Source organism: Echiichthys vipera, assembly GCF_963691815.1.
Source record: "Echiichthys vipera genome assembly, chromosome: 4".
NCBI classification, from domain to species: domain Eukaryota; kingdom Metazoa; phylum Chordata; class Actinopteri; order Perciformes; family Trachinidae; genus Echiichthys; species Echiichthys vipera.
Genome location: NC_139829.1, coordinates 21633648 through 21657157, shown reverse-complemented (window position 1 = coordinate 21657157; position 23510 = coordinate 21633648). Strand labels below are relative to the sequence as shown.

Genomic DNA, 23510 nt, shown 5'->3' with positions numbered 1-23510 from the left:
ACATGGGCAGATTAACATCTCTAAAATTTACATGTGTGGAGAAAAAAAACATGAAATTAGGATACAAAATAAGCAATAAAATGATATAAATTAAAAAAATATACAAACAAATCAAAATCAAAAAAAGTTAAAAAAAAAAAACAGTCATTTGGTCTTCATTTGATTAGTTAGTAGATACATTCAAGGGTGAGTTAAATTGTACACTTCCAAGTTTATAAGCAGTCAATTTGCATATTTGGAGCTCATATAATTAAGTGATTTACAATAAAAATTTATTTTGAAACAAATGTGTGTGACTTCCGGTGTCCATGTGATTACGTCAAACTTGACGTCGCTCACTTTAGGTACACAACAGTAGAGCGTGGCTGTAGCTCCGCCCCTCCCTGAATGAAGACGAGCTTTACTCAGTCCTCCGCTGTTGCTAACTGAACTGCGGAACTACAGCAGCGACACGGACCGTTGCTCGTGAAGTTGAGACACAGCGTGAACACGGAGGCCTTCCTCGTCCGCCACTCTTTCGAGCAGCACATTGACTGCAGCTAAAGATAACTAACGAGGACAGTCACAAGTTTGCTGAGTTAAGTTAATGTTTGCACAGTTGCGTCGTTTGACAGCTAAAGCTAACTAGCTAATAGTCTCATTGGTATTCGACGTCAGTTTCAAAACAAAGCCCGCAAAAAAAAACGAGAAGTTGAGACTCTGCTGTCATCTCCAGAATACATTTTCTACAAATTAAGCTAGCTGGGATTAAAGCCTGTCAACCGAGGGAAGATAAATGACGCTGTTCAGATGATGATTGACACGCTCAGTTAATGTCTAATTAACGGTATTAGCTCTGGCGTTAAAGCTAAGTTAAATTCAGCAGGTTTCGGCTTTGACGCGTTTGATTTTTATAACTAATCCAGCAAGCATAGCGTTAAACTACGTGGTTCCGTTGATACAATTAGGTTCAGGTGTTGGATTTAAATGTCCGAAAAGAGTTCATCGTCCGGTTCGGATGAGGATGTGGATCCTGAATCCGGGCAACCTGGGGAGCTCGGGGGCGTCTTAAGCAAGGTAACGTTATGTGAACCAGTTTGAATGTTAAAATGTTTTATTATGCTGCAGAAAACAATTCCAGTTGAGGTGTCTTAATCACACACCACTAGTCTGAAAGTTTAATTCCTACTCGTCATCCGGGATCTGTTAACAGCTCAGCTGACTGTTTGTCTTGTAAAGTTTACCTCTTGTGTGTTTACAGTGGACAAACTACATACACGGATGGCAGGACCGGTGGGTCGTGTTAAAAAACAACACCTTGAGCTACTACAAGTCAGAGGATGAACGGGAATACGGCTGCAGGGGGTCTCTGTGCCTCAGCAAGGCTGTCATCACAGTAAGTATTTGCAATGGTATGAGGAAGATATCCGCTGTTGTCTTTTGCAGAAATAGAAAACAGAATGAGCTTAGCACCTGTCCAACGTTTCAGGGAATAAAGGCTCATGAGATGGGCGACCAAGACCTAATTTTCTGCATCATTGCTCTTGGTGTAGAGTTCCCTCTCGAGCAGGTTTCAGCACAGTTTTGATCCCGTCTTTCCCTGTCACTTGCATAGAGTTGAACTTGAATAACTTCACTCCAAGTTTGTCAAAGATAGAAAGGTAAACATTAACTAGTAATGAGGCTGCTATTAAGATCAGAGATCTGTATTTTAACAGACCAAGGCATTCTTGCTCCAGCAGTAGTTAGAAAACACTATTATGCCTGTTCCTCTATGGCAAGTTATGGCACAGGCTACTTGAAATTGGTGTTACCTACAGTAAAAATGTAAGCTTTGACCACTTTAGTAGAGATCGGACCTGTATTCTTCAATGCAGGCCCCCTGTTGGTAAGATAAGTGGAAGCCCAACACCCTGGTTAAATATTCACTGTTCTCTCTGAGCATAACGCCGCTAAGTACAGAGGCCAAACAAATGGTTTTACTGGGATTTGTGCAATAGGATTATATGACTCAGAACTGGATTAAAAACCTCAATATGAAAGGTTACAGTTAGTTTCCTCATGTGAGATCGGTCATTTGAGTGAGCCAGTTGTTTTTGTTTGTGCAGACCTGAATGGAACTCCACAAGACATTCAGAGGTTTTTGTAATTGCGTTATAGAAGTCTAACTAAGAGTGTACACAGTTTAATTACACATGCTCACTAATAATTAGGGTAGTATGACCCACACAGTCACTTCTTACTGCCTCTCCCGTCTTCCTAAATAAAGCCGGTACTGTCTACAGAGACCATGGTATGAGGACTCAGGAATGCAGAAACAAGCCTCTGCTTCTCTTCTTGCCTAATATCAGTCTGTTACACACTGTGTGTCTGAAGACACACCAGACGGTCCTCATACGTAAGCTAAATGTGCAGGAAATGTTACTGTCTGAACATTCCTATTATTGGCCATGTTGCTTTTATCAACTGTACATCAGTTAAAGCTAGTGCATTGGTTTTTTTCCTGCCAGTTATATATTTCTGTACAGAGCAAACTCATTAAATATTATTTTGATTAAAATACAAACATTTTTGTACACGCACACACACACACACACACACACAAGATTAAAGGCCGCTTATAGAAACTTTGGTCTTAGATGTGTCTTTTGTGTTATCAGTCAAACACTGATAACCTTTTCTTCTCTTATACTGAAGATGCCACAGTCCTATGAACAGAAAAAGCCAGTGCAGCAAGGATATTCTGTAGTGCTTACGCAAGAAGAAAGGGGATTGTTTCAGGCAGATTGAAAGAGGTATAAACTAGGTTGTAAAGCAGAGGTTTATGGGCCGTGTCTGATACAGCACAGTAAGATAGACTGGATTTCTCTAACCAGTAATGGCATCATGGCTGAATGCACTTGAGCTTACCATTGCATGGCCCTCCTTATACTTTTACCGTAGCTTATATTCTCGATGTTACACCTGTTTCTGGAGGGTAAGTTTTGCATTGAGGTCGTCTGTAAAGCATTTTACAGCCCAGAGAAACCCATTCACCCCTGTCAGCATACCAGATATGCATCTAATTAAATCTAACATTAGTGTTAAAGTGTAAAGATAAACACATTCAGAGTTGAACTGTATGTTGCTCTTCCGTGGCAACGAATGAACCAGCACATGAGCGTCATTCAGCAAATCTAATTTAACTCGGGCAACATGAGGTTATGTCAGCTGACTTGGTTCTACTAGAGGAGAAAAAAACAGGAAAGAGATTCAAGTAAACTGTGTCTTTTTTCTTATTAGGAACCTCTGCAGAACAGATCTCTACTCAGCTGAGTGCAGTGGTCAAATTCCAATCTCAGAGGAAACGGGAATTCTTTGATGCACGTGTTTGGGTGCCTAAGGCAGTTGGAGCTGGGTGGGGTGCATTGTAGAATGGGGGAGTGAAATAGTTGAAAGATTTGGCCTAATAGTAGAAGGAAAAGTTATGATGACCCAGGATCAGGCGAAAGCACGCTGAAAGAATATCTGTCTTTTTGCACAGCTCTTCTGCGGTCGTTTAGGGTTGCGCCTTCAGACATAAGACATCAGTTTCTAATTAAAATTCCTGTTTATTGTGAGGCTTTTCTGTGACTGATGGAATCCATGTGTCCAGAATGTGTCATCGCTAGTCAGCCAGTGCTATAAACCGACTGTAGAGACATCATAGTGGGATTTTTGCTCAGTGATTTTATTGAACTGGGGGGATGTTACCTTGAGTCTTTGTATTTTGGTACAAATATAAATATTTGGTATTGGTGACATCATGTGATCTGCCTAATAACTATTCATGAGCCCTCTCCTCTCTCTTTGCAGCCTCATGAGTTTGACGAGTGTCGTTTTGACATCAGTGTGAATGACAGTGTTTGGTACCTCAGAGCGGAAGATCCAGAGCATAGACTCCAGTGGATTGAGTCAATAGAGCTGCACAAGGTGAGTTCAACAGGTTTCTCTTTCTTTATAGATTTTCTTGATCTTTCTTACTGGCTTATTTTTACATTTTGGTTTGCTTGTCATGCAGACTGTCTTGCGATAAAGTTATTCATGGGAATTTTCCCTACCTGCAAGCAAGTCAGCTACAATTCACCGATAGATGAATCAATACAGATGCTAAATGTGCCTGAATCCACCCTCTGTTGTGCTATGGGATTTTTGATTCTTTTTTTTTGGCTTACCTATTCCTGAAAACATTAGTTTTCTGCATTTCTCACTTACACAGTAATATTTTCATGTATTTAGGTTCAGTTATTTTGTCAGGGTGTTTTTCAGAACAGTTATCTGTTTGTTCAGGGAGCTGGGTGTGGCAGGACAGGGATTTGGACACAAACACACAGCCCTTCACCCCGGGAATGTGAGGAATCTGTGGAGTGAGGTTTTGAGGTGGGGGTATCCCCTGTTATCAGATACCAGGCAGCTGCTCACTCTGCAGTGACGTCAAGTTAACATAAACATACATAAAGTGTGTAAAGCACATTATACATGTCATCATGACTTATGAGAAAAGTACTGTGCGACATACAATGCCGTAATCTATCCAAAACTAACTAATAACGATAGCTATAATAGTTTAGTATGCTCTAAATATTAAACTAGTTATCAATTTCTTTGGTTTTATTTTATTTTTATTAATTTGCTTATTCAGTGTTCTACATCTTCAGTTTTAATGTATGAATGTAAACATATCCTTTAACACCAAATATTGAGACAATAGATAAACTTGGGTATATCAATCATTGAATTTATACTGTGACATTTGATGAAGTTACAGTATAGTTCTTTTCTGTGTGTTGTCTGGGTCTTCTGGGGGAATGTCTGTGTGAAGATGTTATCACATATGAACCCTGGGCAATGTCAGGAGAATCAGGTCCAGTCAATTTCCAAAGTTTCTCTCTGCACATGCAGCACATAAAGGTGTTCTCACTTACTGGAAATCTGCTTGATATCCATGAATAACCCAAAGAATGAGCGACTGTATTCACACATCGGCTTGTTTGCCACATAAGAAACACTGTAGTTGAGAGACCACCATAAATGTACCAACAAGAATAATCAATATCCTGTGAATCAGACCTGCTTCTCCACTAAAATGGTGCTGTGGAGAGTTTGGTAGTGCTAATGGGTGTTGGCAATTGAGTGTGAGTATCTGCAGGTCCCCAGTCAATTAACGACAGTGTGAGAGTATTTCAGGGTTATGTGTGGATTGTGACCTACAGTAACCTCTGTAAGCTTCATGCAGCATTACCTGCAGCATTGTTTTAGGTGAGTGTGTCTGCACTGCTCCCAACTGGAGAAAGAAGGACTTGCATTCAGTGTTCACAGCTTGCATTCTGGTTTTAATCTTTGTGTCAAGAGGGCAAGCAACTGTATAGCTTACCTTAGGATATCCTTACTTTTCTGCAACTTTGTTTTAACATAGTCACATCTTGTTCTGTAAATATTGACATTTTATTTGTAGTTTTTCTTTCCCTTCCTAAGGCTCAAAATATGAGAAATGGAAAAAATATATATGATCACAGAACATACCAATGCAAACACACAATAAGCCTTTTTTACACGTTTGTCTGAAATAATATATTTTCAAATTCCAATCTATGTTTGCTCTTAGTAGTTATATCTCAGACTTAAAGCATTAAGCATTTAGCTTAATGTTTGCATCTAATAGTGAAGCTCTGGACTGTCCCAGCCTGGTCAGATGCGTACATGAACTGATGAAGCCTCTTGTCTTCCTAGACAAATAACCAAGTCCAGTTGCTTTTGACTGAAATTGCTTTGAGGACATGACAGCTTTTAAATGCCTTGTATAAGCCACTTTGCAAAGGCGAACAACAACCATTTGCATATCCATATTACCAAATTAGGCAATTTTTGTGCAAACTGCATTTGTGTTTTTATGTGTGGGTGTGATTGTGTTGGTGGTGGAAAAAGTTGTGCTAAGTGAAGGGACGTTAAGAGCAGCTCTTTTTTATCGCCTGTTCTCACAGCAACAAAACTCAAGAGGGACACATAAAACTCTCAATCATACCAAGAAGACTGTTCCATTCAGTCAGATTCAGAGGGGTGATATGGGATGGACTGGCGGAAACTCCCAGTATTTATATGTAGTTTTTCCACCACTCCTTCAGGGCGGTTGTTGGCACAGTCTGAACACTATTGGCCCAGATCAGGCTTCACTATCATCAGTCAATATCATTGACCAGAATATGAAAGGATAAAACGATAGTGAGGTAGATGGAAGTAAAGCAGAATATCCAGACAAATGTCTTGTTCCCTTCCCCTCACTCTGTGTCTCTTTCTGTCGGTGTATCTATCTCTCCCTCTCTTTTCTAATGTACAGTAGGCTTCTTCACTCACCCACTCTCTAATGCATAATATATGCATGCACCCTTCATTTTTATCCCTCTCTTGCTCTGTCTCTTACATGCAAACACACATAGTCACGGTTTCTTGCACAGTGATGGATGCTGGAAATAAGAAAAGACGAGATGAAAAGGTTTTACATATCAGGGTGTGTGGTCTCTTGATATATGTTCGCAGCAAGACTGGAGTGGATGTTCGTGTATGTCTTTGTGTGCCAAAGATCTGACTGAAAGCAAACCTGCTTCGCTCTGCCGGGGAATTAGAAAATTCATTCTTTTGGCTCTGTCTCTTCTGCTTCATGGAGCAGCTAGTGTCTGCCGCTCCTTTGACTGCTACAGAGAAAATTACTTTTTTCCTCTTCTTCCTTTCCTTCTTTTAAAGCTGCTTTCTTTTACTTGATGAGCTAAACTGAGTCTGTATGGATTTTCTTCTCCATCTCCTCCTCTTCCCCTTTGTTCCTCAGTGAGATGTGTCCAGAGAAACGGGAATACTGGATTTGTGCCTCTGAATTGTCAGAACAGTGGTGTTGAGGGAGCATCTGGGCCATGTTGGGGCCAGCAAACCGTCTGGACTGCAGCGGTGTCCTGCTCTGCCTTGGGTGTTGGAATGGCCGAATGGTGGGCTTATAGCATGTTAGCATGCTGCTTGCTTATTGTCACTCATCACTAGTGTCACAGTGTTGTGATATGAATGATAAACATGGTCCATCATTGCCTTCCTCCATACATTACATCAATTATCTGTTTATCTTTACATGTATGCAATTTTTACTGATGGTCTTGAGAATTAAACTCAACTGCATGTCAGTCACTGAAAGGGGCTCGTTACTATATGTGTTTGGTTAAAATTAAGCTTATGCTGCATGGCAATTTGTTGGACTACCAGGATTTCAATGACAGGTAATTTCCCAAACAGCAGTATGCTTAGATGTGTAGAAATACTCAGTGGTTGCTATGGTCACTTACTGTGCACTCATCTCATTACCATCACAAAGCCGTGGGCACAAAATGCCATTTCATGTGTTGTTAAGAGTGGGTGTTTAATTTTCATGGCTGTGTCATGCAGCTGAACAGGTGCATAATGATGGCCGTCGACATCATCAGTGCATCGCTTTGCCCCTTGGTCCATGATTTCAGTTAGCTGTGCAACATCTCAGTTCGATCAAAAAGAATAAGCTAAAGTAAATCAGATCTTTTAGTGATGGTGTTGTAAGACAAACCTTTGGCCTGTGGGGCTTTTGTCAAATGTTTATTAATTTATCCATGTTACTGACCAACTACTATTCTTAGCTGAGAAACTTAGCCTGTTGTTTAAAGACTCGATATGTTGTAGCAGGAACCATAGATTATAGTAAAACTAAGGACGAGATAGTTTAAATCAGACTATTGTATGTGTGCATTAAGAAATAAAATCCCTATTGCACTGAATGTATCAAAACATTAGTATTTGCAGACCCAAAGTCAAAGTGTCAACAATCACTTTCCTTTTAAATTTTAAAAATGTAATATGCCTGGTATGCAGCACTGCCACTTAGTTGTTCTACTGTTTGTAAATGGAAAATGTCCTATTTACCGGTAAAATAAAAAAAATTGTGTTGCAGCTATGAGAGCAGCCAGTCATGGTCCAGGCTGACATAAAACAGTATGTCGTTTTTAGAAACTGACTATTGAACAGTTTGACTTGAGAAATATCATCAACGTCATCGGTTACACAATACTTTACTAATAACACCCCTGTTTTTAACTTTGAATGTTGTACGGTAATGCAATTCTTTTTTAGGCTTGGTCTGTTCATCTACTAGCATTAAAAAGAAACATTACTCGATACCTTTTCGATACAAAGGTACAGCGAAAAGGAAAAAAAAGTCCACGGCATACAAAATAGGATTTTTATATTTTTTTACACCACATTTTGTTTTTATTAACAACCTTCACACAGTGATGGTTCAGAAGAAAACAGAACTGAAGCCATACCAGCACGGTGGATTTTATTCCCTGTCATCTGTGCAGCCACAGGCTGAAAATCTGATTGTAGATCTGCTTTTTTATAGCTCCGGTATTTTCGATACTATAACATGTGGATATTGTATAGTTTTGAAACATGTGATATTGAAAATGATTGAAGTATCGATACTTTTGACAACCTTACTTCCTTTATGTGTTATGAACAGAATTTTTTCAATTTTGATTGCAATTCATACATTATCTGACTGATAGGGTTAGTTTGAAATATGTCATTGCTTAAATGCATCACTTTAATCTTAATATCATAGCAACCATGTATGAATGTAAACATATCCTTTTAACAGCAAATTTGCAACTTTATTTTCTGCTGGCCTGTTCATGTACAGTATACCTCTCAGATCACTATCTGTTCACAAGTCATTTATTTGTATTTGTGTAAATCTCCCAATCTGTCCTGTTTGTAAGTATTGTAGGCTTTTCTAGCAGAGGAATCTCTTCTCTCTCTCTCGCTCTCTTGCTCTCGCCCTCTCTCACTTTAGTTTGCTGCCTGATCTCCTTCTCAGTTTGCTCACAGCTCTCAAATAAAGACTGCTGTGTGCCAATTAGTAAACCAGAATAGCTTACAGTTCCTTGTTGGTAATAATCAAGAGGAAAGTACACACAAAGGTAATGACTAAACCCTTAGCAAATAAATTTAGACTGATAAAACATACCACAAGCATGTTATGGTCATGATTCATACGTTAAACAATTTCAGACTTTAGCCTGTTGCACTAGCTCCTCATTACTTTTTCTATTGGTTGACTAAAAGTATCAATTTAAGTACAGGACTCTAATAATGGCTCATGAATTTATTGTCTCTTTGTAGTGGATATAATGTAGTGGATAACAGTTAACAGTTGCATTGGGCTGTTAAAAAGAAACAAGGATATTTTGCTTTAGCTGGGTTAGCTGTGTATTACACTATGTATAATAAAATTCTGTCACTTGCTGAGTTGACATTCCCAGGCATCGCCCAGTCATAGTTCGGCTGTTCAATGGAACAAATGCAGTCACTGCCACTCCCTTACTCCCTAATGCCAGGTCATACAGGAGATCTGTTTTTATAATGACATGTGAGACAGTACACTGTATGTCCTAATAGGTACAACAATGTTTTCCTCCAGAAAGTCGCAATCAAGCCTAGAGATCTGCCTTCTTTGGGATACAGTATGATTTATTTCCACTGTTTCTCAACCACCTGGTGTCAGGTCTACTGGCTGAGTTGATGCTTGTGTCGATTTGTCAGCCCCAGTCTCTTCAGCAGACAGTTTGTCTGCGTAGGTGTAGGCTGAGCTCAGCATTACTGTGTTGCAGGCTGCTAGAATTGATCTCTCTGTCTAGTTTTTATGAGCTGCAGACTTTCATATTATATTGCAGATCGTTTCATGTGTTTTGAGCACATACTGTAGCATACTGATCTTCTTCTCCCTTTGTTTTTCTTCTCCTTTCTTAATCATCCATATCATACTTCCCTAATCCTCTCTCTTTTCTCAGGCCGAGTCTGGTTATGGTTCAGAAACAAGTCTCAGGCGTCATGGTTCCATGTTGTCTCTCACCTCAGCAGCCAGTGCCTTGTCTGCGACATCCACATCCTCCTTCAAGGTAAAAATCGGATAATGTCAAATTCTCAGTGCCTCCCAGCCCTCTCCGAAGTATTTCCATCAATGCACATTTGAACTTTGGCCACAAATACAAAAGCACCTTCTGAAAATACCATCTAAAGGCTATATCTGTTATTACTCTTGTCAGTTGTCGAGTGTTTTGTGCTTATTTTTATGATGTCCTTGCCCTTTGGTTAAAACAAAAGAACTGACGTTACTCTTTCCCCTGACAGCCTTTGATTGACACTTTTTACTTCTGTTTCTCTCTGCTCAGAAGGGGCACAGGTTGCGTGAGAAGCTAGCAGAAATGGAAACCTTCCGTGACATTCTGTGCAGACAAGTGGACACCCTGCAGAAATACTTTGACTCCTGTGCTGACGTTGTCTCCAAAGATGAATTTGAGAGAGACAGAGGTAACATGTTGCATAAATACACTATTATGGAGCTTGTATAGATCTGACCCAACTACCAGGTCTACTCCACTGGTTTGAACTAAATGGCTCCTGTAGCCGGCTGTGCTGTGCACTCTGGGATGCAGCTGTGCAGGCAAACTGTAGTGGGGGCGGTAGCGACAGAATTTCACAGAATGATTCTCTCATAGAAATAGGCACTAGTCCAGACCACAGGACCATCTTCCTCTATTTATTTTCTTGCTCCCACCCCAGACACATCTGACCAATAAGCGGAGTGAAAAATTATTAAACTACCATCTATTAGCTATATGTCAAGTTATTTATGTCATTTTTAATTTGGTTAACTGGGCAGACAAATGGTAGATACATCTGAACTTGCTTTTGCTTTTTTACCAGTAGTAGAGGAGGACGAAGAAGACTTTCCTACCGCTGCAAGACCTGATGGTGAATGCAATCACAACAACAATGGCAGCAAAGAGAAATGTGAGTTTACCTTCACATACAGACTGTGCATCGCTTGATTTGAGAATATCTGTGAAATAAATTTTGGCCAACTGGCCTTGAAATAACTGACTCCCTTTTAATGTGAAAAGCTACAAAGACTATTTCTAATCAAGTCAGGAGGTAGCTGTCACACTACTGTTTTCTTTGTTTCTGTCTGTGCCAGTGTATCCTCCTGCCAGCCCCAAAGCTATGAATGGAATAGACTTCAAGGGTGAGGCCATCACCTTCAAGGCGACCACAGCAGGCATCCTCTCTACCTTGTCTCACTGCATCGAACTGATGGTCAAACGAGAGGACAGCTGGCAGAAGAGAGTGGATAAGGTATGGCCTTGAACTCTACACACAGTGGCCCTCATTTATCAATCTTACGTGAAAACGGGCGCAGATCTGAGCGCAGAATTGGTCGTAGGAAAGGACCCACGTGTGATTTATGAAACATGCGTATCTGACCAATCTCAGCGTACAAATGAGCGGGCCTTGATAAATGTGGCGCCATTAACATGTTACGCCCTCAAATATTCCTGGTTTGGCGGCCTCGCCCACTGAGGTCAAACATGGAGAGGAGAAACGCTGGAAAGAAAAGACACTTTTCCGACACAGAGATCGGCATCCTGACATCCGAGATGGAGCAAAATAAAGATGTGCTTTTTGTCAGTCTTAAGAGTGGAATAAAAGGGGCCTATAAAAACGCTGTATGGAAAAGAATAACGGAGGCAGTCAACCCGAAGCAGCGCTCCACTGTGACCCGTGTGCGTGTGTGCGCACTGCTGAACCTGCGCTCCTGCTCTGTAGCGGGGTACATAACATAAATATAATCCAATATATACATAGTGTGTATATATAGTGCACAGTGTGCTATAAACAATAACCAATAATAATAAATTCAACAAAATATGCAAAATATACTATAACAATAATAATATATACAAAACAAAAAAAAAGAGAGGGCAGAGGTGAGAGAGTTATTATAAAAAGTGATGGATTGTGGCAGGAAAGATTTCCTGAATCTGTTGCTACGACAGCGAAGCTGAAGCAGCCTTTTGGAGAAAGTGCTCCGCTTATCCATGATGGATAACAGTTTTTTCAGTGTCCTCCTCTCCATCACAGCCTCCAGAGTGTCCTGTTTGCAGCCAATCTCTGTGATTGGCTGCAAACAGCCAGCCTTTCTGATCAGTTTGTTGAGTCTGTTGGTGTCGCTGGCGCCAATGTTGCTTCCCCAACAAACCACAGCAAAGAAAAGTCCACTGGCCACCACGGACTGATAAAAGATCTCCAACATCTTGCTGCACACATTGAAAGATCTCAGCTTTCTCAGAAAGTAAATTCTACTCATCCCCTTCTTGTAAACAGCTTCAGTGTTAGATCTCCAGTCCAGTCTGTGGTTAATGGTAACACCCAGGTAATCCTCCACCGCCTCCACATCCTTTCCCAGAATGCACAGATGTTGGAAAGCCGCGTTCCTCTTCTTCCTGAAATCTATCACCATCTCTCTGGTCTTGCTGATGTTCAGCCGCAGGTGATTCTGTCCAGTCCACTTCACAAAGTTGTCTACCAGTGCCCTGTACTCCTCCTCCTGTCCCTCACTTATACACCCAACAACAGCCGAGTCGTCAGAAAACTTTTGCAGGTGACACGACCCAGTGTTGTACTGAAAGTCAGTGGTGTATAAGGTGAACAGGAAAGGAGACAGTACAGTCCCCTGTGGAGCATCTAATCATCTGATACCTTGTTTGATTTAATGCACCGAGGAGATGACTTTGGCTCTGCAGAGCTGTTTAGAATCGTGTGTGTCCCCCTAGCCACCTGGCCACCATGTTTAAAAGCAATAGCTTGGCATCACAAATCACCTGTACATTTATCGAGTGGTAGTTTTGGCGATTGATGAATGCGTAATCATTCATGGATGGTGCCTTCAGACGCACATGAGTACAATCAATTGCTCCAACCACAATTTTTATTTTTTTATTCGTTTTAAGAATCTGTTTTGATCTGTTCTTAATGTGTGACTGCTTATGCTTAATGACAGCTGAGGTTTGTTAATTATTTTCAGCCAGATTTTGCTGTGCTGCACCGAAAATCCACCGGCTCAAATTTGCCTACACGATCTCAGACCGGACGTGAGATTTGATTGTAGCTCCCGTTCACCTTCCAAATTGATAAATGCCGAAGTTTGCCAGGAAACGGTCATACGCACGTTTTTCTGCCATACGTTCGATTGATAAATGAGGGCCAGTGTGTGCTGGATGTCATGTGAATAATGGGCAGTTTCCTGTGTGGCCGTGTAAGCAGCCTCTGCTGTGTAGAGTTCTGTCTTTCAGGTGATGATGAGGTTGGGGTTCAGCACTCTGCTGTCCATGATTGGAGTATGTGAAGCAATTCATGTTAATGGGAAAGTTAATATTTAAACTATAGAGTGGTTGTTTTAGAATGGCTAGAAAATGATTTAATGGAATTGGCTCTGAAATGGATTTCCATTTTTAAAATACACTAGCAGAAATAAATAAATAGCTGTATGAATGGCTGCTGTGAACCAGGATGCAATGTCCTCCAATGGGTAGGATGTCTTCTCTTTGGCTGGCAGTAGTGTCAAACTACAAGGTGCATTGTATCCGGTGTTGTTAGGATCCATTTGTAGCACAACTAGCCACAACTTCTCTCTGAAATTCCCCCTTAAGCTGCTTTAATGGCAGATATTTCACAACATAGCTCATTGTTCAACTGCCAACTTGCAGTTGTAAAGCAAGATGGTGTTAAAGTAGAGCATGTGTGCGTCAGGGAAAAACAAAATCAAAATCAAATTCAAAGTTGTCAAAGTCAATTTTCACAGTCCAGATTACTGAACACTGTGTTTATCAGATGTAACATTAATGGCTTAACTCAGTGGACATTAGGGCCGCAAGTATCGATACATTACGTCCCATTCAAATCCCCCTGGCACTCTGCTCGCTGCCCATTTCCTCCCCCTTTCGCTTTGCAGGAAGAGCTATTAAACTGCTGCATAAACTATGAATGCTTGCAATGAATTTGAGCTTTGTGAGAAATTAATTTTTAGATTGGCATTCGTTAAATTACATATTTTTGAGTAGTGTTTTCTTGCCGGTGCTGCCACCAGTTGCTGGCAAAACTGGTAGAAGTACTCGTTAATTATTAATGTCAGCTAAAGTAAGTTTACGATACAGGTTTATACTTGACCACGTAACGTTAATGTTACTGCGTTATTACCTTTAACCCTTACACTGCGTTTGAAAGGCTGGATGATTTTTTAAATTTATTTTACAGAAAGGGCTCGTTGCCATTAAACATCTCCCTTTTTTCAGGGTGTCCTGAGACAGACAGCAGCCTGACTAACAACGTTTCTGACAAACATAATGAGCAGCCAATATAAAATACATGACTATAATACAGTTAAAATATATCGAATAAGTAAAAAAAGCAAATATGCATCAAAATTGAGCATAATCATGAATATATAATGCAGAATATCTACAACCAGATGTGTCTGCCTCCAAGTTATTTTCAAATGTCTTAAAATCCTCCAATGAGAGCAGGCCCTGGACTTAGTTTATTTACATTGGATTATAAGGTGTCATTAGTTGGGACCTTGTGTAATTAACAATATGGTTGAACTTCAACTCTATTTTATTATTTATTAAAACCATAAAAGACTTGATTAGGACTTGCTGCTGCCCTCAGAGAATTGACTCGGACTTCCCCTCAGGGACTTGACACTTGACTTGGACTTGCAAAAAGTGACTTGTTACCGTCTCTGCTGTCCAGTCAGAGCCGTATACTTTTATTGTGTAATTGATTCTTTCAGTTTTAAGAATTCAATCAATGGAACACTCACAAGATGTCACCAAAATCACACTGTCCCTTTTAAAATCTTTCAGAAAATTATGTAAGTGTATCGAATCGTATCAAATCCAATCATATTATTTGCTGAATATCTTGTACCGTATCGTGAACTGGCTATCGTGTATCGTATCATATCGTAGATTAGTGTATAGCAACAGCCCTAGTGGACAAACCAATCAAAATAGTCAGACCTGCTTACCAGAATCAGGACTGCCCATAATGATCTTTAACGCTTTTGTTATTTGATCATTTGGACTTCTCTTCATTCTGCAATCTTGCTTTATTTCTGAGAGCACCTTCAGAGAGTGTATTTTTACAAACACAGGCCACTCTCTAGAGCACTTCATGCTTACATCCTGATCAGCTCAGCTGATGTTGTCAAACCAGTTTTTTCTCTGTGTGTAAAGGCATGTTGCCCAACCCTAAAACCTACAAAAGCAGGGAAGTGTTTTCACTTAGTGAGTTAGACTGCTCGAGTGAAACTACCTCAATCTTATCTGTGTTTGGTTATGTGTGTGAAGTTTAGCTGCTGATGTGGAGTAGGGAAAGAGAAATACTTCAAAGCACGCTCTCAAAGGAACAAGACACACCTGCTCAGACTCAACAGAACAGACAGAGAGAGAATTGGAAAATGACTGCTAAGACTTCATGGTGCAGTTTGTGGAAACCTTCACTACAAAGGAGGACAGAGCAGCTCAAATACCAGACACAGAGATGGATACCTCTACAGACTTGCAGCCTCTTCTTTAAAGTAGGTGTCTGTCTGTCTGTCTCTCTGTCTGTCTGTCTGTCTGGTAGTTACACGCAGCTGACAGCAGGGTTGCCTTCTCTTTATGTTGTTGAAGTATTACATGCCCACACCTTCCTGTATCCTTTTTTACATTACATTTTTTAAAGCATTGTTTTCAATACTTTTAGCCACAGTTGCTTTAGTTTTCCTGATTTCTGTTATTTTGGTGTGAATAAACAGTTTCTGGAATATAAACAGTTTCTTGGGCAGAGTTGAAAGATACATTTTATTTTATTTTGATTTATTATGTTCTCACAGAGGAACTGAATACATGGGTGGATTTGCAATGATTCAGTGCTTCTAAGTAATAGATGATAATAGTTCTTCATTGTATGGCCGTAGCCTGTTGTTTCTACTTCACTTGGGTGAAGCGTGTTGATTGGCCTCTGACAGGGAATGGGACATTACTGTAGGTAAAACCTGTTTGAGAGCGCAGACAGCGGATGATGTGGTGGGTTTGTCCGATTGTTTGTGACATGCAGACCTCTCTTTTCTCCCCCTTTTTTATGCAACTGTTTATCAACTGTAATCCGATGAAAGGAGCATTGTCACTAGGGCAGAGATGTTTTCTGACTATAACTGAATTCCTGTTGTTTGTTGACTAAATGTGGAGGATCTGCAGATCTTAATGCAGCGCAGATGTTTTTAATGGGGGTTTCTATTTACATGCAGTCACTGTTATTTATTGTTTATTTGTTGCACTAACAACACTACACTGCTCTTTTCTGTGTCCAGGAGCTCGAGAAGAGGAGGAGGGTAGAAGATGCCTATAAGTTTGCTATGAATGAACTGAAGAAAAAGTCACACTATGGAGGCCCAGACTACGAGGCAAGATCAAAAGAAATAAAATGAATGAATAAGAAACGGCTGGATAAACAAATCAGAATGATTTCTTGACTTTGACTCAAGTCTTAAACTGCATTTTTATCCTTCTGCGCTTTGTCAGGGTGTTTTCACAGGTTTCATGTTTTGCTGACAACATTTGCTTTCCACAGGAGGGGCCCAACAGTCTGATCAACGAGGATGAGTTCTTCGATGCGGTGGAAGCTGCACTGGACAGACAGGACAAGATAGAGGAGCAGGTGTGATGAACATCTAAACTTGCTCAATTAAAATATCCTTTCTGGGCCTTTTAAGGCTCTTAAACAAGGAATAATTAACTTAAGCACAGTTGCATACATTAATTACAGGGACTTTGCCTTTCTCTGTCATAACTTCTTAATCTTCTCTCCCTTACCAAACTCCTACGCTGTTTTCCCTCAGTGCCAGTCAGATAAGGTCAGGATACCTCGACTAACTCCAGTTCCTCCAGGAGACGTCTACTCCACCATCGGTACACACAGATATGCCACTAAGGTGCTCAACACATTTCTTTTTTTCTCATTTAATTTACTGTATGTCTTGTTTCCATTCTGCTTTGTTCTAATTGTAAGGCTACTGTTTGCGATCATCATTCCTATCTGAAGCCTAGTCATCATACAACCAGTGTGACCTGTCTTTAATTCAGCAACTGCGGCTTTTGTGCGTCTCATAATTTGTCGATGCTTCACCTTAATATATTCACACTTCAGCTGCAACAATTAGTTGACCAGTCAATCAGCAGATGTATTTTGATGATCGATTTATTTAAGTAATTGTAGTTATTGTTTATTAAGTAATTGTTCAGTTTTATATTCATATTAAACTGAATATCTATGGGCTTTGAACTGACCAAGCAAGGTATTTAAACTTAAACTTTGGTTGGACATATTTCATTTTCTGACATTTTTAGAGCAAATTATTAATCAATTAATCTAGAATATAATCATAATGAAAATAATGCGTTGCAGCCCTAGTTTACACAGAATCAATCTTATTGTAATCATTTGGAAGCTTGCATAACATCTTCATTTGAAATGCCATTTGAGCAGGTTGTGATTGTGTCCTCTGGACTGCTGCAGGGCGCCTCTTTCTGTTTTGTTCCTTATTCCTTTCTGTTTTCAATCTTCCTCTCTGGTGTACAGCCCCATAGCCATTCTTCTTCCCTGTCTTCCGTTGAGCTAGTCAGTGCTTCAGATGACATTCACAGATTCAGCGCTCAGGTACTGTATTTGGTCAACAGTGAGCACCTGTATCTGCGGAGGGATGCAAACACCTACTACTTTTTACCGCAGTCATAGAGCGCATGAGCAGATGGCTTGAGAATGTCTACTAACCAGTCACTCCAGGATTTCACAAACTCTTTGCTTTGAATAGCATTTTGTAGTTGGTTTTTACACCAAAGTCTTTATAATGTTATGTGATGCATTAAGAGAAAAATTGAACTTGCTGGAGTGACGGGCAGGTTGTATTCATCACATAATCATAAAGCTGATGAGAAAAATGTTAGTCTTTATTCTGCATGACTGGAATGTAGTAAAAGCTTTTCATTACCACTTCCTCCTTTTGTCACATCACTTCTTCGTCTTCCACAGCATGAGCAGGCATGAATCCAGACTGGCTATAGGCTGTGTTCTTAATGCATTGTTAGGGCGTCTAATAACACCCCCAAGCAGGGACCAGGTGTTTTTAAATTTTGGTTACAGCTCAGTCACTAATGTATATGCTTAAAGAAGGATTTGCCTTCTACTGTACAATGTTATAAAAACATCTGTCTTAAAAATATAATGTAAATTATTAAACTTAAGCGTAGCATCCCCAGTACAATGTTTTCTTCTTCTCTCCAAACTGTGTCTTGTTTTAAAGCATGTCCTCAAATAGGCAGTTAAAGAACAGTATAAGACTCCGTAACATATTTAATCAATACCTGTCTGTCTCTCAGGTGGAGGAGATGGTGCAGAATCACATGACTTACTCTCTTCAAGACATGGGCGGAGATGCTAACTGGCAGCTGGTAATAGAAGAAGGAGAGATGAAGGTGAGTACAGAGGAGAGAAGCCGCTTATGAATCATTTCCCTTGATTCCTAGTTATAAATGTTTAAGTCTCATTCACTTTTAAAAAGGTGCTGTGTTACAAGCACTGATAATACATTTATCGGCAAGCGGATGTGGAAGACCTACTCAAATATTTAAAGTAAAAATATTCTTTAAACACCACGGCAAAACTAATTTTATTCATTCAATCCATGAAATAAGTAATCTATATATTATTGTTGTAGATAATAATAGGTTTCATAATAGAGGTTGACCGATATGGGGTTTTCTATGGCCGATGCCGATCTTTAGAAATCAGGGCAGCCAATATAGGATTTTTATTTTTTCTCTCCATCTGATAAAATATAATAGTTGAATAACAAATTATTCAAAAAATGAATAAGGGTTTAGATTTCTCAGCCATTTTTAGCAGTTACTCGAAAAAAAAATTAAAAGGTTAGTATTTTATTTTTGAAAGTGATTTATTCTATAATCCCATTACAATCTAATATTTTTAACAAACAAACACAGATGATTGAGGGAATTGGGGGAAATGTTTATCAGTCAAAGGTAGAATTAAGAGGCTCCTTCAAGATGTGTTGCAGCGAGGTTGCGATTATGTTTATAGTGATAATATGACTTTTCATTTGTCTCACGCTCTGTACTTTGTGTGACAGGTGTACAGAAGAGAAGTAGAGGAGAATGGTATTGTGCTGGATCCTCTCAAAGCTACACATTCTGTAAAGGGGGTGACAGGACACGAGGTCTGCCACTACTTCTGGGACACAGCTGTCCGAATGGACTGGGAGAGTAAGTTCCCTATTCCAGAAGTCACCACCACCATCATATTAACACAGGGCTCCAGACTGACTTTTTTCAATAGGAGCACTGTGGCCCCCAACTAAAATTTTTAGGGGAGCAACCAGAAATTTTAGGGGCCACACAGTAAATCAATAATTGATTCAGAAATTACAATGTGCTGTTTCAAATTCAGTGTCACATTTTTATTGTGCTCTTTTGAAAATGCAACATAAACAAACAGCACCAATGCTGTCATGACAGTACAATATTAAAAAATATGCCATACATTCAGTATAAGGGGTGTGATGAGACGATACATAATATTCAGTTCACGAGAACGAGACACGACGAGATTTTAACACTATTTTAAAAGTTCAGCATTTTCTTTACAGGGGGGTTGATTTTAGCAGAGAGCTGTGGTGATGCTGCAGGTGTCTCTGCATAGTACTTGTGTTAGCCGCGGTGTAGCCTAAAGTACTCACAGAGGTAAAGTATTACCTTACTTACATATTGATATGGCGAGACATCTGGTCGCACATGTTAAATTCAGTCGCACACAAATTTTGTTCGAAAATGCGACCATTTGGTCGCAGTCTGGAGCCCTGTAACACTAACTTTCTCTGTTGTGATGTCATGACCTGACTGAACTGTTCCTCCCTCAGCCACCATTGAAAATTTCAACCTTGTGGAAACGCTCTCTGATAATGCCGTCATTGTTTACCAGACGCACAAGGTAAATTGACTTCTTGGTGATTTTAAAAATTGCAGAAAGACGCACGTTTGATGAGGAATATCCTGGAGCCTGTTTGATTGCCAGCTGAATGCCTCTGTTTGTGTTTCAGAGAGTGTGGCCTGCCTCTCAGAGAGACGTACTCTATCTGTCAGCCATCAGGAAGATCTTGGCAACAAATGAAAATGATCCTGACACATGGCTGGTCTGCAACTTCTCTGTGGACCATGATAATGCCCTTGTAAGATTACAACATTACACCTGTTACTATCATGCAATGGAGTGAGTGCTGTGTATCAGAATATCTCTCATTCAATCAAGACTTTCTTTTAGGACCCTTCTCTTGGGTATATGGTAGAAATAATAGTTTTAGACCTCCAATCCTCACTCACTCTTTCAAATTCGCTTCTGTGAGATTTGTGGCCGCTTGGAGAGTGTTTTCATTTGAATTTTTGTTCTGCTTTCAGCCCACAAACCGTTGTGTTCGTGCCAAAATCAATGTCGCTATGATCTGCCAAACACTGGTCAGCCCACCAGAGGGTGATAAAGAGATCAGCAGAGACAACATCCTTTGTAAGATCACCTACGTTGCCAATGGTGAGTGCCTCTCCTGCCTAATAAGGTTTCGATCTCAGGCGAATCAGCAGCCAACAGCAAAAGCGTCTCTATCATCATCAATCTGAGCGTAATCTACAAACAATCGCCTCAGTATGAACATCCAACCTACTGTAAAGAGCTGAAGACTAACCCCTCATCAGTTTGGGTCAAGATGTTACTTCTTGTCTACAGAAGTCTGTCCATAGTGATTTAACCCACCAAATGAGCCAACCCTGAGAGGAGAACATATCTGATACCACTCAACACTAGATTATCTGGTATTCAGGGTAATGCACTGCAAACTTGTAAACATATGTAGTATATTTGTGAATAATAGCTTAAGGCCATCAGAAATGTTCTCAAGAGCTTAACTGTCACATCAACGTTCACTTGAGGCGGTAGCACATATACAGTTAGCTTGGTGGATGGTTTTGTTGACTAACTGAGATGTAAGCAGCTGATTTAACTGTCAAGAAGCTGCAGATCACATAAGGACCTAAAAGACCTGAAATGAATCCACTGTAGCAATCTAAACAAGTAATGTTATTAGAAAACTACCTGTCGCTGGCTTCTCTTTGTTTTATTTGTTGAGTATTACTATTCTGATTGAGCCACCGTGAAGCTGCTGGGTTGCTATTGTTTGTATTACACCCTTTTCTCAAATTATTCAGAACAGCCTCATCAACCAATATTTCTGTTAACCGGTCTTTGTACAGCCTTTTAACTGGCACAAGCGTTAGACTGCCTGTGTGCTTGTGTCTTTGAAATGCCTGTCCAGACATTCACAACTTCTTCCCCTCCCCTGACTTCTTGTAGACGAGTTTATTGTGACAAATAAATAAAATACCTCTAGAGGGCGCTCTAGACCTCCGTTTGTGTACAACATATGTACACTGGTTTTACTAATAGTTTTAAGTGAAGTTAGGTCATACAGTTTCCTGATCGTTTTTTCTCTCTGGCTGCAGTAAACCCAGGTGGCTGGGCTCCAGCCTCAGTCCTCAGAGCTGTGGCCAAGAGAGAGTATCCCAAGTTCCTTAAACGCTTCACCTCCTACGTCCAGGAGAAAACTGCTGGGAAGCCCATCCTCTTCTGAACACAGAGGTAGATACGTCTTGTTTTACAACTTAAAATATAGGATGTCGCTTTATGTGTAAAAATGTAATAAATAATAATAAATATTATTACCATTACTTTTTGGGATATTGACTTTTAGTCATCCCTTTTATTTCAGACTTGCGGATTGCCACGGTTGCCCTCTGGAGAGACTACATTGACCTATTCGCCTGTCAATTTGAATGTGTTTCCAAACTACTACATGCAGGACACTATATCATCCAGGACGTCCCACGGGAAACCTGCTGGTAGAAGAGACTGGTTTTACAGCTTTAATCCATCAGTAGTTGTCATCCCAGCTACATTATCATGGCTTAACACCATCTGTTGGTCATGGGTACATTTGTTTGTATATTCAAGAGTCTCCTAAGTGTTTTTTGAATTGTAATTACTGATTATTTGCTTTTTTCTTTTGTAAATTGTTTTGTACATTTCTTATGATTACATACTGGGGTTCGCTTTAATCACTGGTATTACAGCTACTTGTTTTGCTGCTGCTAAAGTAACTACAGTACCATGAGAGAGGAAAGTAGATAGTGATAGGAAAAGCATGGATGAGGTGTGGTACATTATCTCCTCTTTCTTGCCTTCTCCTGTCCCTCTAGTGATGACTCCCCTTTGCAATTGATGGGGAGGCCAGAGCCTAAAGCTTTGAAATCTTTATATTTCTAGATTGTAATAAAGTAGCAGTAGTCGGAGAGCACCGGGGACACAATGTATTGTACAGAGAAAACCGAATAAGTTCTCAGTTAGTTTACCAATGTGAGAAATGTGAATTGACTGTTAAATGCTTGAATTTGATGAAAGTAACAGGCCCGAAGTGGGCGATAAAGAGCATTTGCTAAGTCTAAAGTCATGCTGGACAATATTTTTGACACAGTTGAAGTAATAGTCAATAATTGGATATCAATGATGTATTTGACTGTGGTCTATAGATGCTAAGTTGTGGCCTATTGTCAGTGTGTATTTGTCTTAAACCTTCACACGGTTAAACAGATATTTGCAAATGGCCAACCATAGTGTCGGATGTACAGATTCCTCTCTTTCATTGAGAGACGAGTGGATTAATTTTGTTCACCCCAGGTTTGTTTTTTTTTTCACCATTTTCAGCCCCTGATGAGACAGAAAAAGAAATCTGTCTGTGCATTAATGAGCATCAGGTTTGTAAATTAGTCCCGCTGCTATTCTGCAGGATATGGTAAAGCTGTAAAATGTTGAGTAGGATATCATTTACACCCTAGACACTTAGTCGTACTCTAACATTACATTTCACACACCACACTACAATGCAGTGGCCTCCTGCCCTTTTGACTGATAAACCACCCCCAGAATGCCTTAGACACCAGGATGAACTCTAAAAATCCTGGTTATCTTTACTGTTCAGCAACCAGATGTGCATTTATCAACACTGAAGAGAGGCGGGGAGGGAAGGGTCAGCATTTCACAGCATTTCTTACCTCAAAATTTAGATTCCGACAAGATTGTGTTCGATGCCATCAAAAGTTGGGAGTTTTGCAATCAGTAGATCTGTACGGTCGAAAACTTCACCGTCAGATTTTCAGTCTAAGGGTTCGGAGGTTAAGAAGGATCTGGATAATTGTTTTGCTGATGATTACAAGAGCGAGATCTACGAGCAATGTCAGCCGAAGAATGCATTTAGTGTTTTTAATTTTGATATTTTGTCAGTAATCTACACACTTTGTATATTTCTAAGTTGTACATCAGAAGTGTTATTATTTGCACTAAATGTAATGCAATTTGACAATGTTCTGTAAATTAAAATTGTTACACAATAAAAGCAAGTGCAGTGTGCTGTTTTCGTAGCACTGCTGTGCCAGTGAGGGTAATTTCTT

The 23510-nt window shown here is 40.0% G+C and overlaps 1 protein-coding gene across 5 annotated transcripts; it reads left to right on the top strand.

Moving 5' to 3' along the window:
* Nucleotides 1-433: 433 nt before the first annotated feature.
* LOC310946075 (ceramide transfer protein-like) lies at nt 434-23448 on the top strand. 5 transcript variants are annotated; one of them, XM_083912375.1, is made up of 18 exons: nt 434-1056; nt 1241-1375; nt 3814-3930; nt 9855-9962; nt 10236-10374; nt 10774-10857; nt 11042-11199; nt 16259-16351; nt 16519-16605; nt 16787-16879; nt 17527-17604; nt 18324-18419; nt 19094-19226; nt 19880-19950; nt 20060-20188; nt 20415-20544; nt 21510-21645; nt 21776-23448. In XM_083912375.1, exons 1-17 carry the CDS (start codon nt 967-969, stop codon nt 21635-21637), a joined length of 1869 nt encoding a protein of 622 aa, XP_083768501.1. In that variant the 5' UTR covers nt 434-966; the 3' UTR covers nt 21638-21645; nt 21776-23448. The 5 variants fall into 5 exon arrangements, with proteins under 5 accessions (XP_083768501.1, XP_083768500.1, XP_083768498.1 ...); XM_083912374.1 differs by having other exon boundaries at nt 10771-10857; nt 21866-23448; XM_083912372.1 differs by having other exon boundaries at nt 10771-10857.
* Nucleotides 23449-23510: the final 62 nt, after the last annotated feature.